The 19,667-nt window shown below is 38.9% G+C and overlaps 1 protein-coding gene across 1 annotated transcript in view; it reads left to right on the forward strand.

Moving 5' to 3' along the window:
- LOC125864102 (uncharacterized) overlaps nt 1–18,946 on the forward strand; it is a 53,186-nt gene extending 34,240 nt beyond the window's left edge. The window contains exon 11 of the mRNA XM_049544033.1: nt 18,769–18,946. Coding sequence (XP_049399990.1) covers nt 18,769–18,842 — 74 coding nt within the window. The 3' untranslated portion in view covers nt 18,843–18,946. The remainder of the gene's footprint in view (nt 1–18,768) is intronic.
- The last annotated feature ends 721 nt before the right edge of the window (nt 18,947–19,667 follow it).

The following is a 19,667-nucleotide window of genomic DNA, read 5'->3' on the forward strand; positions in this document are numbered from 1 at the left end:
AGAACCACTGTAGATCAACACATTTGCATGGTGAAACATGATGTATGCAGTTATTTTTTCTTTATTTAGTTTTCTGGGTGTGTTGGTGAATGAGGAAACTAAAGACTCTCTGTTTAAGAGTTCCTAATGTGGTTGGCTTAAACTGCTGAATTGCTAATTAGTACTGTATGATGTTTTCATGGCTAAGGGTGTCAAATGAGCCGGTTGGGCCAATTTATTTAGGTTAAAATGGGTGAGTTAATGAAGGTGTCATGATATATAGTGTCATATTTGAGGTCTTAAGTAGACATTTGATTCTCCTTCGTACTTATTAGTCCTGTGTTTTGTTTAGCTTGATTATAGTAGTAGCTCTATATTTCTTTTACAGTTCCTGATGATTTAGTTCTGTCCATATGGATTTTTCAGGATGTGGGAAAAGAAAAAAACACAAACCTTCACACATAGTAATTCAGCACCGGCATCACCATTCCAGCCAAAAGATGGTAAAGCTTTTAGAAATCTTCCAAGAGATCAACTAGGCGGTGTTATATTTGGGTGCAAAAATACTACAATAAGAGAGTGTCTCGAAAAGCAACTAGTAGGTCAGTTATTCGGCACTAATATATTGTCCTTTGAATAATAATTAGGACAATGGGTCGTTGTTACTCAATTATAAATATTTTAAAATCTTTGACAGGTTTGCCTAGCGCACACTTTATATATGTGAAAAATGTAAATCCTGGTTTGCCAGTGTTCTTGTTCAACTACGATGATAAGAAGCTCCACGGAATCTTTGAGGCTGCAAGCTCTGGTCAAATGCTAATCAATCCATATGCTTGGAAAAAAGATGGTGATGAAAGAACACGATTTCCTGCACAGGTTTCATATCATTGTTTTTTTTTTTGGCTTTATTTGCTTATGTTGATGCACGTCGGTGTTATATTCTAGGAAGGATTTATAAATTCACAGAAGTAGAGTGAAATTGTATGTTTATTAATGAGCCTCCAATGGAGTTTTTATACAGCACTAACAAAACAGACCGTGCTAACCTAACTCCTAGGAAATAGGAACAGATAAACTTACGTGACCTACACTAACTGAATAATAAACTTTACAAACTTAAAGTCTAAATTGACTGAACATGACTTATCCATATTTACCACAATGGTACGTGCTCTGTTATGCCCCCCTCAAGTTAGGTGAAAAGAGACGAACACCTAACTTGGGAAGCATCCGCTGGAAGGATGTCTTAGACAATGGTTTGGTGAGCAGATCTGCAATTTGATCAGTGGAGTGAATGTGGGAAACTCTGACCAGACCATTGTGGACTTGGTGGCAAACAAAGTGAAGATCAACCTCGAGGTGCTTCATTTTTGTATGATGGACCGGGTTTTCAGCAATGTATGTGTCACGACCCGATTCCTCGAATCATGATGGCACCTACTATAACCCACCAGTAGGTGAGCCAACCCGGAACAACAGGTAATGGGTCTGAGGGCAGAAACTAAACAAGCGTAGGCAAAATTTAAGATAACAACATAACCAGGCGGAAGCAAACCAAAACATACATACAAATAAAGATCCCTCCCAGAACCTGGAAGTCACTAGTACAGAGCTACTAACAAAACGAGTACAAGTCCCAAAAGTGGACCACAGAGACTGGATTGTCTCGAAAGGTAAAAGACAAGTCTATATACACAGATGGAGACTGAAATAGTACAAAACGCCGTGTGCTCACCCCCGTCTCCGGATCAGACTACTCCAAACTAGATCAACGCTAGCCACTGGTGCTTGGACCTGCATCATGAAATAGATGCAGAGCGTAGCATGAGTACCAAACCAACAGGTACCCAGTAGGCATTATAGACCAATTGAACTTGAAAAGTAAAGGCAATATGAAAAGAAGGAATAACACAAACCGAAGTCAGGAACGAAAAACTAACTAACAATGGAATGCACACGAGTGTAGAAAGAACTAAGTAAAGTAATTTATAAGCTAACTACACTTAACTGGACCCCATAAGCCTAGAAGATACACTCATGCGCAAGTTAAATAAAAACCCGAACGGACCCCCATAAGCCCGACGAATACACAGAACAACTATAACTAAAGGGAATTGCATATAAGAACCCAAGAACGGAGAACATCGAACCAGAACCTCAACCCCAATTAGTAGAATCTGACAGTACGGAGGCCGGACCTCGAACCGGATGCTCACCAGAAGTACCCAAGTAACCAATCACAAGTATCAAGTATCTGAGGCCGAAACTCTAACCGGATGCTCTGTATAGGTATCTAGGCAATAGAGGCCAGAACTCTAACCGGATGCTCTATATAAGTATCTAGGCAATAGAGGCCGGAACTCTAACCGGATGCCCTATATAAGTATCTGGGCGATAGAGGCCGGACCTTAAACCGGATGCTCCATAAAGGTGCCAATGTAGCTGCTGAAAGAGTCCTAATCGATCCACGCTCATAAATGTCCATGAAACGTCATTCATACTTAGCCAATCAATGTAAGTCCTTGGAACCGAATCGAAAATCAAATTCAAATCGCGAAGCAGAACTAGCGTCCCCGGCTTAACTCATGAAGTCGTAACATTGGGTAAATAAGGATAACTATCATCGGAGCAAGCGTATCGCCTAGCTAAGGCCCAAACTATCAGACTCAAGTCTGCTACACCAGTTTACATGGATCTAAGCCGGCCGAGCGACGTCGGGGTAAAACTAAGGCCTATCGGATCCGAATCATGTATTTCTAAGGCAAGCCCTAGTCAAACCTAAACTAAGGCCCAACATGCTTCAAATAAACAGCAATTAAGCATGCAAGCACTTCACATAGCGAAGAGGGTCAATTAATAACACAAAGCATGCTCACAGTTACCCGATAATTCTCGAAATAGGCCGAAAACATGATTTCTAAACACCTATGCATGATTCAATAACTACCAAGCCAAATCCCAACTAATCAACATGCATTCACACTCTCAAGCTCAATCTAAGAGAGGGAAACCGTAGACTACCTGTAAATCGATCACACGCGCTCCAAAATCACTTCTCCGAAACTTTCCCTATTCGAACGGCCTCAAAATGCTTCCCCACTATCAAAAATAGAGTCACAACGTTATTACGGTCCTTTAGACACCAAAATCACAACAAACGGAGACGGGTTAATTTTGGAGTCAAAACGGGAATCGTGGGATCCGCACCGAACTGTCCGAATTTGACTCCGTCAAGACACCCTAAACAACACCCCAAACTTGTGTTCCAAAATGGAACACAATTCGGGGCTCAAAACGCAGCAAAAACCAACAAGCAAGAAAGTCACACTTTAATCAACTAAAAAAAAAACAGCAGCAGTCTAAACTTGAAATTTACACGAATCTAATGGTGCCCAGCACTCCTTGAACACTCTACGACGAAGCCACAACAATTTTCAACATGTGGGACTTCGAATCACCCAAAACCGAGCTAAAATGAGTGAGATATGACCAAAACAAGAATGCCAAAAACAAAAGCTCGAAAAAGGGTACTGCAGTCAGGTTATCGCGAAATTTACCTCGAACTACGTGCACCCGATAACTTCCGAATACTCTACAGAGAAGCCACCAAAAATACGAAGCTCCCGCACTTTGAATCGCCTAATTCAGATGAAAGATGAGAGAGTTATGAGGGTTTGAAGTTTGGCAAAAATGTTGCTGATTTTCTGCATTTATAGCAGATTTTTTGCAATAATTTCAAAAACTAAAAAAAACTCCGAGGGGGTGCTCCAACCTCGTTCGGAACCCCGTGCATGCAAATGAAATATGCAACCATACCAAATTTGATATTCCAGACTCAATGGCACAGTTAAAATTTCTATACAAGGTCATCTTGACAAAAAGTGGGTCCCACACCCAAATGTCATTTTAAGTCAAAACCACAAAAGAGCTCAGAAAAACTATCGAAAAGCTCGAGACACAAAAGAAAGGTCAATCTAGACCAAACTTGACATTCCGGAGCTAACCGCGCTGACGGAATTCTCATCTGAGTGGGTTTACTCAGAATGTTGACCAAAGTCAAACTTAGGCTTAAACTTAAAGTTAAAACGCCTAATCTCACCGACTCACACTGAAAACCTTGGGAGTCATGTCGGCCATGCTACTAGCCTAAAATTACCCTCCCGAAGCTAATGGAATTGTCAGAATTGCATTCTGATGTCATCTTCTTGAACTTTTGATCGAAAATGATCGTTCAAGGTTCATAAGCTTCAAAACACAAAAACTCGCACCAAAACCAAACGAACGACCAGGTGACCGAACTGTCAGTCCCTGTAAGTCATAAATGACTTGGGGTCGTTACAGGAATGCTCTAAACGATTCACAGAAGTCAAGACACAGAAATGACCAGGAGGGTCATTACAATATGTGACTCCAAGGTTATCACAAAGCATTATTGGAGCAGCAGAGAGCGGGACATGAAGATCCTTGAGCAAGTGAGTGATCCAGTTCGTTTCAGACAAGTTAAAGGCAACAACCCGATACTCAACCTCAGTGGAGGCGGGAGACAGTAGGTTGCTTTTGAGAAGACCAGGAAATAGGAGTCAAGCCGAGAAAAATAATGTAACCAAAGATGGAGCGGCGATCATTAGTATCACCTGCCTAATCGGCATCCGCATAGGCATAGATATTAGTGGACTGCTGCGGAGATACATGAATACCATGGTGGGATGTTTCTTTAAGAAACCGAAGGATACGTTTAACTGCCTTCCAATGAACCACATAGGGACAGGTGTTGAACTGAGTGAGCTTGTTTACTAAATATGTGATGTCAGGCCGTGTAAAAGAAAGGTACTGAAGCTTACCAAGTACACTCATATACTTTTTTCCATCAGTGTTAAGGGATCCGTCATCTACAAGTAGTGCCACTGACGTACTCATTGGAGACTGAATGCCTTTGCAGTCGTGCATTTGAGTATCATGTAGTACCTCTTGTATATACTTAGATTGACTGAGAAACAAACCGTTAACATCCCAGCGTACCTCAATGCCCAAGAAATAGTGCAGTAAGACAAGGTATTTAAGCGAATTTTTTTTGAAAAGAGAAGTAATGACCTGTTGAAGGAGTGTTTCATTGCTGCCCGTGAGTATGATGCCATCCACACATATACAAAGATATATATAGTTACGCCCAAATTATGCAGAACAAAGAGAGAATTATCAGACTCAGACATCTTGAACCCCATCCGGATCAAAGAATCAGTAAGTGCATCATACCAGGCTTTGGGAGTTTGTAGCAGGCCGTAGATTTCCTTTTTGAGATGGCAGACATAGTCAGGATACGCTGAATTTTCATATCCGGGTGGTTGAGTCATATACACATCATCCTGAAGCTTTCCTTAAAGAAAAGCATTATTGACATCAATTTGATGCAGTGCCCAATTGTTCTGTACAGCAAAGGTGAGGACAATCCGAATTGTGGTAGGTTTTACCATTGGACTGTATGTTTTATGAAAATCAACCCCAGGCCTATGGGTGAACCCTTTTGCAACCAAACGTGCTTTGTACTTATTAATGGATCCATCAGACTTAGTTTTAATTCAAAACAACTATTCACAGGGAACAACATTCCTGGTGGGGTCTGGCGGAACCAACTCCCTAGTATGATTTTTTATCAGTGCATCAAACTCAAGCTGCATAGAATCTCTCCAATATGGGAACTTTTGTGCTTGTTTTTGGCTGACCGGTAGAATTAGTACAGTTTGGGTTATGTGGGCAGTGTAGTCAACAATTTTGCGCCGCTTGATGATGTTGTTTTGCGACCTTGTTATATCACGATTGTGCTCTATAGGTGGAATTGGAGCTACATTTTCAGGGGGGGGGGGGGGGGGGGGGGGGGGGGGCGCGCCAGCCCGCCCCCCGGGGGGGGGGGGGGGGGGGGGGGGGGGGGGGGGGGGGGGGGGGGGGGGGGGGGGGGGGGGGAGGCAAAGTGAGACTGCAACTGCGCACACCTCTGTGAGATATGAGGGATTGGGTCGGTATATGGGGTGATGAGTTGGAGCGACGCCGATAAACATAAGTAATCGGTGGTCGGCGATGTAATGTGAGAGGACGAGCAGAGAGGGCAGAGGGGTGGCTTTGAAATATGAAGTGGGATGGTAGGGAATCTACAATAGGGGAAATCTGATGGAAGTCAGGGGAGAGGGAAGTAGTGTGAAGATTACTTGGAGCAGGAGCGGTGAAATGATCTAACTGTGGTTTGTTCCTTGGTATAACACGAAGTGAGCAATCATCTTGGCGTGTATCTCGCATCAATGGAATGGTGGGGGGAAGCAGCGTGTGATCTGGAGTAGTGGTGTTGGAAGTAATATTCAGATTTGAATTGTTCTTGTTTAAATTATACTCCTAGTTTAAATATGATAACTTTTGTTTCAAGTGAGAAAACATAGTAGCAAAAGGGAAAATATCCTCGAAAATTTTTACATCCCGTCAGAGAAAAAGTTTGGAGCTTGTAGGTTCAAAACACTGATGACAATGATGGGTGACCGAAGAACTAAGATAGACACAATGTTTGGAATACAACTCTAATTTATGTTGAGCATATGGTCGGAGCCATGGGTAGCATAGATAGCCAAATGTACGAAGAGATTCATAAGCGGGTGCCTCTTTGAAAAGAACTTCGAATGAGGACTTATTATCAAGAGTGGTGGTGGGCAGTCGGTTTATGAGGAAGGCAACATGATGGCAGGCAAATGCCCAAAAATCGGAGGGTAAACTCGCTTGGTGAAGCAACGTTTTGACTGTCTCAATAAAGTGTCGATGACATCTTTCAGCCAGGGCGACCCTTTGAGGAGTGTGAGAAGGAGAAACAAGGTGTTGTATGCCATTGGAATGAAGGTATGGTTCCATGGTCTGATATTCTCCGCCTCCTTCAGTGTAAATTGTGAGTATTTTGTGACCAAAATGTTTTTCAAGCACGGGATGTAAGCTTTGAAAGTGTTTTTGAACCTCATGTTTGTTTTTCATTATGTACAACCAAATATATCTGGTGAACTGATCAACAAAGAGACAATAGTATCGCTTTTTATCAATAGAGAGAACAGGGGATGGCCCCCACAGATCACTGTAAATTATTTCTTATGGAAAGCTGGTGGACAAAGTGTTAGAAGAAAATGGAAATTTGTGTACAAAAACTGAACTTGTCCTTGGAAGAATACGAAATACATGAATTACGTAAAATAGAAAATAAAACTCAAGAATGGGGGTGTCCCAATCTTCGATGCCACAGATGTAGGGAAGGTCCAACAATGGTGAAGTTGATGTTTGGTCGAGATAGTGATGGCCATTCATAGAGTCCTTCTTTATTCAGGCCGCACAGTAGAAGTGCTCCCTTTCAATTTTATACTGAATGCCTCTCAAAGTGAGAGAGTCTTTCCATTATATAGAGAGAATAAAAATTACACATCCCTAAAGATCAGTCATTCATATCCCTAAAGATTAGCTATTCTATCTCTACAAATCTGCAATCCCTCTAAATCTGCTTTGCTATCCCTCCAAATCAACTATTCTATCACAATATTTATTTCTTTGATTCTACAACAAATCTATATGATCATGCTAATTTATATCACTATATAATTACATTAATATATACAATTATTTAGATATCAATCATGCTAACATCCCCCCTCAAATTGATGTTGGTGGATCAAGAAGCATCAATTTGCCTACTAGAAACTAATGGCATTGTCGTGCCATGAATTTTGTAAACGCATCAGCTATTTGAAGATCACTGGACACATGTGGAAGAGTAATGACACCTTTATCTACAGCTTCTCGTATATAATGACAATCCACTTCGATGTGTTTGGTCCTCTCATGAAAAACTGGATTAGTAGCAATCTGAATAGCACTTGTATTATCAACATGGAGAGGAGTAGGATGAGATTGAGGAAATCCAATCTCAACAAGTAATCCACGAAGCCATACAATCTCGGAGCAAGGAGTAGACATGGATTGATATTCAACCTATGTAATCTTGCTTTTTATTCTTCCAAGATATCAATGACTCTCCAAGAAACATGCACCAACCAGTGACTAAACGACGAGTATCAGGACATCCCGCCCAGTCAGAATCACTAAAAATATTAAGATGAATAGGAGAACCACTTGGAAAGAACAATCCACGAGTAGATGTTCCTAGAAGTTACCGAATGATGCGACGAACAACCATCAAGTGGAGATGACGGTGAGCTTGCATAAATTGACTAACTTGTTGAACTGTAAAAGAGATATCAGGCTGAGTAATAGTAAGGTAATTTAGACTCCCAACTAATTGTCGAAACATAGTTGGATTAGGAAGAATATCGTCTTCCTCACGATGATACTTCACATTCAATTCCAATAGGGTATCTATAGAGGAGGAATCTTGAATACCAGCCAAAGAAATCAGATCCTGAGTATATTTGTGTTGGTTTAGAAACACACTTGAAGCAACATTATGAACTTCCAAACCCAAAAAATATGTAAGAGTACCAAGATCTTTCATATGAAAATAATCTTTAAGCTGTTGTTGGAGGCTAGTGATTAGTGAAGAATCGATTCCTGTGATAATAATGTCATCTACATACACCAAAAGAAGAACACAACATGTAAATGTTTTCCGAAGAAACAAAGATGAGTCATATTTGCTTTGCTCAAAAGAAAATTGTAGCAAAGTAGACCGGAACTTATCAACTAATCCATACAAAGACCACTTCAGCTTGCATACATCTGATGTAGGCGATGAGAACAAACCATGTGAGGTTTCATATAAATATCTTCTTTGAGATCACCATGGAGAAAAGCATTTTTGACATCCATTTGATAAAGAGACCAGTTTTGTGAAGCAACAATGGCAATAATAGTTCGCACCATAGTCATTTTTGCTACGGGTGCAAAAGTCTCATCATAGTCCACCCCATACTCTTGTCTGTTACCAAGAACAACCAATCGAGCTTTGTATCAATCAAAAGTTCCATCAGAATGAAGTTTAAGTGAATAAACCCATTTACATCCAATAGGGTGGACATTTGAAGGACATGAAACAATGTCCCATGTGTCATTTTCTTTAAGAGCCAAAAGTTCTTCCTCCATTGCTTTCTGCCAACATTCATGCTTCCAAGCTTGTGAGTAACAAGTTGGAACAAAAATATTGGGTAAAGTAGAGGAAAAACCATACCAATTGGGAGTACGAGATACTCTGGTAGATCGCCGAGTAGGATCAAGAGGACCAGATCTTAAAGAATTCTCAAATTCTAATTGTGGTACAGTTTCAGGCGGCGGATCAGTGTTGGGATGGGATAATGTTGGCCGACGTCATTCATACACAAATCTAGGTTTGAACCTCTTAAAAGAAGATGATAAATACTCAAAAGTAGGAAGAAGAGGAGAAGCAAAAGATGAATCTACAATCATAGGAAAGAAATACTGATTCTCAAAGAAAACAACATTTCTAGAAATACGAAATTTATGAGAACATGGATCATAGCGAATAAAACTTTTTTGTGAAGTACTATAACCCATAAAAGCACATTTAGTAGACTGTACAAAAAGTTTATTGCGCTGTGAAGGAGGCAAATGCACAAAACAAACACAACCAAATGTATGAAAATCACTATAGTTAGAACTTTGGTGATAAAGACGAAAATATGGAGACTCAAGATTTAGCACTTTAGATGACAATCTGTTAATTAAATAGAAAGCAGTAGACGAAGCTCCCACCCAGTATTTAGATGGTACATAGGACTCAATCAATAAAGTATGAGTGACATCTAAAAGAAGGTGATTTTTACGTTCAGCAACTCCATTTTGTTGTGGTGTATATGGGTAAGAGTGTTGTGAGACAATTCCTTTGTCAAGTAAGATTTTTTAGAATTCATAAGACATATATTCTCCACCAGAATCATATCTTAATAATTTGATGCACATAGAAAATTAAGTCTCAATGTAAGCCAAAAATGTCTTGAACATGGAAAATACCTCAGATTTGGATCGAAGACACGTAAACCGACTATAATCACCTATGAATGTCACAAAGTATTTGAAATGAGCATGAGAAATAATTGGTGAAATACCCCAAACATCACTATAAATGACATCAAAACACTTTGTAGCACGACTACCAAAATTAGGAAAAGAAAGTGTTTTACTTTTGCCTAATTTACAAGTAAAGCAATCAATGGAAGCAACTGAAAATTGATTTTTATTTTCCAATAAACCAGAATTTGATAAATGAGACAACACAACAAAATTTTGATGTCCTAGACGCTTGTGCCAAACCTCAGTCTTACTAGCAGTAAAGTACAATCAAAAGATAGAACATGAGGAATGGAAAAGTGTATAGGAAACAATCGTCCAACTTTAGGCCCCTTCGCAATTATCGTCCCCAACACCTGACATGTACAAGACAACTATTACGAGAAAAATTTACATCACAATTGTTATCTACAGATTGTCCAACTGAAATAAGACTAGTTGAGAGCTTTGGTGAAACAAAAACATTTTTGAAAATTGGAGTAATGTCCCCAAACTAAACTTGCAAAGATTGTTACAGACCATAGAGTGACTTACACAATCTACATACAAGGCTACTAAACTCCCCCCCGAGCGAAAAAGTGCTCAAAATCTAGTATAAAGTATATGGATCATGTTGGAATCAATAGATGAGTCAATATTAAACAAGAAAGTCATCGAAAAATTGGTCGGAACATGCTCATACGTCAGATTATTAGATTTGATGGCTGAAAGTGGTCACAATCTAAGAAATAAAATTATATAGGTAGGGTCGAAATGATGGCACGACCCAAATAGAAAATAGAAATCATATAGAAAATGTTGAATTGATGGCACAACCCTATTTAAAAAGAGAAATAATATGAGTAGGGTCGGAATGATGGCACAACCCTACACAAATCAGATTTGAGGAGTCACCAGAAAGACGAATGGAACTATGCAAATCAAATCTGAGGAGTCACCGAAAAGACACACGATGCTATGCAACTCAGATGTGAGAAATTAATTTGGAAAAAATCTACGGTACTACACAAATTAAATACGAGAAGTAGTCCGTAGAGATGCACGATGCTACACAAGTAAAATATGTAAAAAAAGGTAGTCACCGGAAGGATGGCACGATGCTACACAATTAAATATGAAAAAGTATCACCAGAATGATGGCATGGTGCTACATAAATTAAATATGAAAAAGTAGTCACCAAAATGATGGCACGGTGCTACACAAATTAAATATGAAAAAGTAGTCACCAGAATGATGTCACGGTGCTACACAAATTAGATATAAGAAAGTAGTCATCGGAATGATGGCACGGTGCTACACAAATTAGATATGAGAAAATAGTCACCGAAAAGATACACGGTGACCCAACTTTTGCTAACATAATCATTGGCCGGACGGGCGGCATATATGGATAATAGCTGCATGTCGGCAGCGGAAGCTCTTTGATTGTTTACCAAGATCGTAGAGGCTCTGATACTATGTGAGAAATATAGGAAAAGAATATTATTGAATTGTCGTTGTGTCTATATTATTACATTGAGACCCTATTTATAGACACTAGAATACAATACTTTCCAAGTAGGATACTATTTACTATTCCTATTTCTATTTGTATTACTATTCCTATTCTAAATAGGATTGTATAAACTTATTCCTATTCTAATATGATTGTATAAACCTATTCCTATTCTAATAGGATTGCATAAACCTATTCATGTTCTAACAATTTTCTTTCTTGAAAGCATTTTCTGTGACAAGACGTTGCTCTTCATGAAGTAACTCCCTAAAGAAAACATCCAAAGAGGGAGACGGGTCACGATTCATCAAGTTAGAGCGAACACTCTCAAAGTCAGAGCATAATTTCATCAAAAATTGGTCTCGCTTGCTTTGCTCATGAACGTCCTGAATCACAGATAAAGATTCAGTATGTATTTTGGCATTGACAATATCTGTAAATTCAGCCCATAAGTTCTGAAATCCAGAAAAATAATCCTGAATAGAATGACCTCCTTGAGGGTAATTAGAAATTTCATACTCAAAGCATCTTGCGCTATTATCTTGGTCGTAAACCTTTTATAAGTAATCTGTACGGCCTGATATTAAGAACCATAAGAGGGTCAATTGACCCTAGAATCCATGCCATCACCCAAGCATCTTTAATCTTCCATTCACCTAACTTTGTTATATCAGTAGGAGCAGGGTCGCTTCCATTTATATGGCCCCATAGTTCTTTGCCGATGACAAATAACTGAAACTAAAACTCCCAAGAAGAATTTTTTTTTCCAGTGAAACGAACACTGAATGATTCAAAGTGAGGTGAATTCATACTGTTGAATAGCTATGAAAACTACAAAGACTCAAGAAAGCAACTAGAATGACCAAGAATAAAAGTCCTAGGTGGTAGAACTGATTGTCGACAAATAGTCAACAAAAAACCAAGATTTTCAAAAAAAAAATTGAAGCAACCACAAATGACTCTATGAAACAAGACAGCCAAGAGAAGGCTCTAATACCATGTCAATTTTATGTTGAATGCCTCTCAAAGTGAGAGAGTCTTTTCATTATATAGAGAGAATAAAGATTACACATCTCTAAAGATCCGTCATTCATATCCCTAAAGATTAGCTATTCTATTTCTACAAATCTGCAATCCCTCTAAATCTGCTTTGCTATCCCTCCAAATCAGCTATTCTATCACAATATTTATTCCTTTGATTCTACAACAAATCTATATGATCATGCTAATTTATATCACTATATAATTACATTAATATATACAATTATTTAGATTTCCATCGTGCTAACATTCTCATAGTCAAATCCTTCACAAGATATTTTAAAGGAAAAAATTCTATTGAGGTTAGATTATCTTTGCAAAACTGATGCACTGAAACAAGTTTGCATTTGATAGCGGGAGCACACAAAATATTAGAGAGTTTGAAAGCAGTATTTGAAGCATTTAAATGAGTGGTACCAATTTGAGTAATTGGAATCACATTACCGTTACCCATTGTCACTTCCTCGATCCCTTTGAAGTCCTGAACAATTGCGGAGAGAGTTGGTATCATAGGTAATATGGTGAGACACACCTGAATCGAGAATCCAGGGGTCATTTGGCATTGTTTGTGCAACAAAAATTTCCTTTTGCTTCAAAGTAGTTATGGGACCGGGAGCGGCAAACACTTGCCGTATGTCCAAATTTGTCACAAAGTTGACAACGGACTTGTGAAGATTGGTGTGGGAAGTTGCGCCACTGAGAATTATCCACGGGATGTTGGGAAGTGTTGCTTTGAGAGGGCTGCCTATTTTGGGGATGCCAATTATTATTGTTGGGCGGGCGTCGATTGTGGCGTGGGGTTGATGGAGGATTGTTAGGATCGAAAATAATTAGGTGTAATGCAGAAGCTAGCAAAGCAAACCTTGAAAGACCACGAGTAAGAAAACAAACGAGAAATATACCAAAAGACACAGAGATTTAACGTGGTTCGGTCAATCGACCTACGTCCACAAAGGAGATGAGCAATCCACTATATAAACATGACAGTACAAAATATAGAGAGAAATAACCTCAACCAATTCACTCAGAATACATGGGAGGTTCACACAAGTGATAACGTATCAAGCTTGTGACCCACAAATTCTCCCCCTAACCAAAACTGTCAAAGCCCTTAAGACTACATTGTGAATGTTGATTAAGTTAGAAGGAACAGGCCTCTATTTATATAGTCCTAAACCTTTTCCTACAAGAAAAGGACTAGCCAATCCAAAACTATTTCCTAAAAGGAAAACCTATTTATGGTAAGAAACTCAGGGCAAATAAACCCCAACAGATTGGTCACATGTTGAGCAACAACTGCAGTGACCTGGGTGGTAGTCCTCTTGAGATCCTCATGTTTGATGAATAGTTCATGATCCAGAAGCTTATCAAAGAGTTCCTCACAGCTTATTGGAGAGTCCCGTGCTCATATGGCCGCGCGATCTCACGGAACTCTATCCCAAGGCCACTCTATATTTTCACCACGAGTTCTTTGTTATTGACGGGTGAACCTGCTATGGCGAGTTCATTGGAGAGAGAGCGAATCTCTCGCATATATTCAGCAATTGATTTGTGGTCTTTGCTGACTTGATTGAGATGGTGACGAAGGCTGAAGATGCGGGTTTGCAATTTGTTCGCAAAGGAAGTGTGAAGTTGATCCCACACAGCTTTGGAGGTGAGCGCAGAAGCTACAGTGGATGCAATTGTGGCATCAACAGAAGCCATGAGAGCATTTTGGATCAGTTTATCCTGACGAAACCAATCCTTGTACTCGGGGTTGTCAGTCTCAAGGACATTAGTGGTGACTGTTTCAGGAGGGGACAATTTAGTGCGTCAAGATGACCATAGAAGTCATGGCCATGAAGCAACATGGCAATCTGGGCCTTCCAGATGGTAAAATTGTGGCTGCCAGACAATTTAATGGGCAGCTGTGAGGAGGGGTTGAATTGAATCAGATGTTTGAGGACTGGAGCTGCGTCGGCAGTAACCACAGAGGTGGAAGGGGCCATTTGTGCGCAGAATTTTTTTTATTTGATCTTGGATGGGTACTCGTTAGAGTATATTGGCGCTGATACCATATAAATTCACAGAAGTAGAATGAAATTGTATGTTTATTAATGAGCCTCCAATGGAGTTTTTATACAGCGCTAACAAAACAGATCGTGCTAACCTAACTCCTAGAGAATAGGAACAGATAAACTTACGTGACCTACACTAACTGAATAAAACTTTACAAACTTAAAGCCTAAATTGACTGAACATGACTTATCCATATTTACCACAATGGTATGTGCCCTGTTAGGATTATTCTACTGAAACTTCGCTTTTTCTTTTGAAGGTTCAGATACGTGTCCGTCTGCATTGTGTACCACTGCAAGAAGATATGTTTAGACCAATAATTAAGGATAACTACTTTAAGCAGCATCATTTCTGGTTTGAGTTAGATCATACTCAATCTAGTAAATTGATCTCGCAACTCTCATCTCTTGCATATGCTCCGAGTAGCACACCACATTATCCAGAATTCCAGAGAAGTATAATCCAAACTTCACCTGCAAATAACAAGAGAGCAGAAAATAGATCTTCTGAACCACAAAACTTGGAAAATAAGCCATCCAGTTCCATTGATTCTCAAGCTGCATTGGATGAGAAGAGTTTTATATACATGAAACTTAAAGAAATAGCTCTTGATCGTGAATGGCCAGCGCTATCCAGAAACGGGTATGCAGAGGAAAACACCAATGAAGGGATAAGTTATAATGATGCAAGGATTGATCAAGCAGGTTTTATGGAACCACAGCCTCCTGGAGAAGAGAAGAATGAAGAAGGCAATTGTGACTTGGCTGGTTATCCTCCTTTTGTAGCTCAGGTTCTTCATCTTCTTGTAATATGTGCCAATTGTAATAGCATTTCTGCTCTAGATATTCTTATATGACTTCAATATCTCTGTTGTTGCAGCTGCTGAAAGAAGTGAAAGAACTGAATGCTTTTAAGGAACAGCACACCCAAAAAATGACTGGCCTGGAGAAGAAGCTGGTAAACCTTATCTCTGTATAATGTCGGTCTTATGGTGGCATATCTATTCTATGCTAAAACATTGGAAGAGTGACAATTTTTTTAAAATTTTCCTCGTCTTTATATTTATGTTGGGAGGGGGACTGGGGAGGATAGAAGAAGCGCTTTGGAATAAGATCTGCAAACAAAGTAGGATCTTTTAGTACTAAGATATCAATAGGTGATAAAAAGGAATTTTGTAGCAAAATTAGGACTATCAGAGCTTATTAGTAGGTAGTCATCGAACAAGATAAACAAATTCAGAAAAGTGTTTGAGATTCTGCTTCTTCTTTTAAAGTAGATGAAATCATGATAATAAGCCATAGAATTTGGTGACTTCAAGATTCAGGATGATATACCAAAGAAATGCTAGTATGATTTCTAAAATAGGAAATAATAAGATTATTATCATATAATTTCAGGTATATAACTTGACAGGGAAAACTATTATTGAACATTAGTTGCTATTTACTGTACAAAGAGTTAATAAACAAACTAATAGAAATTGAATATTTATAGGAGAGATTATCCGCTTTATCCGAGGGATAGGGCTGATCTGTGTGGAGGTGGATTTTCTGAACATTCTTTTATTGTTCAGGGAGGGGATTATTATTATAAATATACATCTTATATAGTAAGGAAAGCATCTTAGCTCATATTGAGTTACATGTTTAAAAGACTCTTATTGGTGTTGGGGAAATGGAATGCTGCCAAGAAGTCTGTGCAATCTGTTCACAACAGTAATTATTCATATTACTTTCGGAGACTCTTCAGGTTGGGTATAAGTTTGCTTATGCAAATAATGTTTCTTATTGTTTAGGGGAATATTTCTTTAATCTATATCCTACTTGGTAGAAGTCTCTGCATCCCATACAGACCTTTCCATGTTTAGGACACTCTTATTGTTGTTTGGGGGGAATCAGAAAATGTCCCTTGAGAAGTTTTACAAATCCAATTGCACAACCTTTTGAAAATGACCAAAAGGGAAACCCCTTAGGTTCATGATTCATAAGGCATTATCAAATTGAAAAATAGATGTATGTATCAGTGATAATTGATGATTGTATTCTTATGCCGATTTCAAGGATTTCAATAATTATCCAATTTGATGCTTCATATTGTGTCTGCAGAAGTGAAAATCTGATGTTTTTCCCCCTTTGTTATTTCCTTGTCATCACATGGAATTCAGGCTAATGCACAAGAAGAAATCAAACTGCTAAAAGGTAGATGTTTGATGTTGGAGTCCACAAATCCCTTTCGTACACATGATAGTGAAAATGTGGTAGAGTCAGACGATATAGTCTGTGATGAGTCAATCATCCTAGCTGGAGGATTTGATGGTAATAACTGGCTATCGGCCTTGGACTTGTACTCACCGTTGACTGATATTTTTAAGCCACTTAGGCCAATGAGTTCATTTCGGTCGTATTTTGCAATTGCAAATCTGAGTAGAGAAGTCTATGTATTTGGTGGAAAATTCAAGAAGTTGTGGGACAACACAGGTAATGCCAGTAGTCCCTCCCTTCACATACCCTCCTCCCCCTTTCTCTTAAGTTGCTGAAACTGATGCCACTCTATTCTTGTGAAGTTGAATCATATAACCCAGCCAATGATATGTGGACTGTGCATTCTAATTTGAAAAAGAGAAACAGTAACTTATCTGGAGCTACTTTGAAGGACAAGATATTTGCAATGGGTGGTGGAAATGGGACTGAATACTTTGCAGAAGTTGAAATGTATGATCCTCAAGTAGGTCAATGGATTCCTTCACGATCCATGTGGCAGAAGGTTAATTCTCTTCCTTGCTTACATTTCGATAGTGATATTTTGAAGAAGGCTCATGTGCATTACCCTTGGATGTTGTTCTCATCCTCAAAATTTTGGTAGTAAGTCTTTATGGGGTCGTTTATCTTCATGTCTTCCACGGATTTTCTGTTGTCTCTTCTTTCTGTTCAATCCCTTAGTAGCAGTCAGGTAGTATGAAGAAATACACAAGGGAGAAGACCTTAAAGCGTAGAGGGAAATAATTAGTTAGAATTGCAAAATGAAATGATGTATTGTTTAGCCATATTTTACTACAGAGGCTGAGTGAATTCATCTCATTACTAGGAAACAAAGACAATATTTGTCTCTTTCTTGTCCTTGCCTACAGTCCAGGCTTCAATTTAGTTCTATTCTTTAGACTTACTTGTTCAAAGTGCTAATATAATCTCCTCTCACATGATTGTCTACCATTCATGCAGCGATTTTCTCTTGCAGCAACAGAACTCAATGGTGCATTATATGCTGTTGGTGGATTTGATGGAGACAAATATTTGGCGTAAGTTATTGCTGAATTGCTGTTTTCTTATTTCTTTATAATGTATGCCCCAAAAAAGCTTGGCATTTGGGCTTCATTACCTGAGAAATGAGAGTTGCTTGTAGTTTTCCAAGCCGCAGTCCTTTTTAGTGCTAAAGTTGTTCTGATAGAAATCTGCAACTTCTTTTATTTCATTGAATCGGAAGATTATCTTCACATGTTTTTCAGTTTTCTGCTGTGTTCTCCTGTAGCATCTTTCTTATTAGCTATCACCTCAGGACTGCTGAAAGGTTTGACCCCAGAGAACATGCTTGGACAAAAATTGAGAGTATGAGCACAAAAAGAGCATATCATGCGTTGGTTCCTTTGGGGGGAAAGTTGTACGTTGACCTCTTCTCGCTTCTTTGGATTCTATATCTTTGGTCCCATATTATATATCTTCGAGAGTAGGAGATGTGTATTGTCTAAAGAATCACTAATTAAGGGGGAGGGGGGATGGTCCATGACCGGTCCCATTTTTCTTCTTGTTATTCACTTTTAGCTTCATGGTTGCTCTTTAGATATGCACTTGGTGGCTCTGATGGGTCTCAAATGATGCCAAGCGTTGAGATATATGATCCCTGTCGTGGAACATGGATGATTGGGGAACCAATGAACTACTCAAGGGGTTATGTAACTGCTGCTGCTCTAAAGGAGTCCATTTATGTCATTGGAGGGGCTCAATCTGATAATGAAGTACTAGACACGGTACATAAGATTATTTATTTCATTGTCTTGCTATGCGTAGCTTCCATTACATATGTGGTTCCATTAATCAATACTCCTCTTTGTGATTGAAGATTGAACATTACAAGGAAGGCACAGGTTGGGAAATAACCAACTTGAGCGGAGTCGGGAAAAGGTGCTTGTCCTCTGCTATAGTTTTGGAGGAAGATTGAAATCTGCATTCTTAAGTACTCAAGCTCTCTCTTCTTATGGGCATCCTTTGTTCAATATCTGTTGTTTTGCCATACTGAATAGACTTAATGCTTGAAAGCATCTTAAACATACATTCCGTGACTTCGTAAGAATACAGAAAATGGTCAAGCTTTTTATAACCAATGTATGGTTATAGCTTTGTAGTAGTAGTATGGCTGTATTTCAGACAGTTCTCTGCAGCTTCTTTCTGAAGCAAAACTTGTTCACAATACTTTATTGTTTTTTCATCATTTAACTTGCTGCCTAGCATAAAATCAGGGTAAAGCATCGAGCTTTAGGAGGGTTTTGGTGATCAAATACGTAGTCATTACTATTATCTTTATAATCACAGAACATTAAACATAAAAACGCAATAATGTCCAAAATGTTGAAAGAATTGGGAACCAGGAGTTGCCTTTTGTGTGGATATATGTACCACTATATCAATGCTGGTTTGAGAAACTCAGTGTTTGCATGAGACATGTGGTATCAACTATCATGGACCGTGAGAAATGATCTAAAACTGTATATGTCTTCACAACACAGCACTCAAATAGACACATATGGACATGGCTAGTAGTAAACTCTTATGTATGTTTTTGTTTTACTGATTGGGAGAAGCAGATAGGGAAAAAAAGCTAAATGAGAAACTTCAGCAAGGTGTTTAAGGGATTTTTAGAAACAGTTGTCGACTACATTCAGATTTGCATTTGTACAAATATATGTCAGGTGCAACACATAATTTCCTCAAATATATAATATGCTATCCTAGTACCGAGAGGAATGAAACACCGAAAACACATTTA

The sequence above is a fragment of the Solanum stenotomum genome, chromosome 5, assembly GCF_019186545.1.
Source record: "Solanum stenotomum isolate F172 chromosome 5, ASM1918654v1, whole genome shotgun sequence".
Classification (NCBI taxonomy): domain Eukaryota; kingdom Viridiplantae; phylum Streptophyta; class Magnoliopsida; order Solanales; family Solanaceae; genus Solanum; species Solanum stenotomum.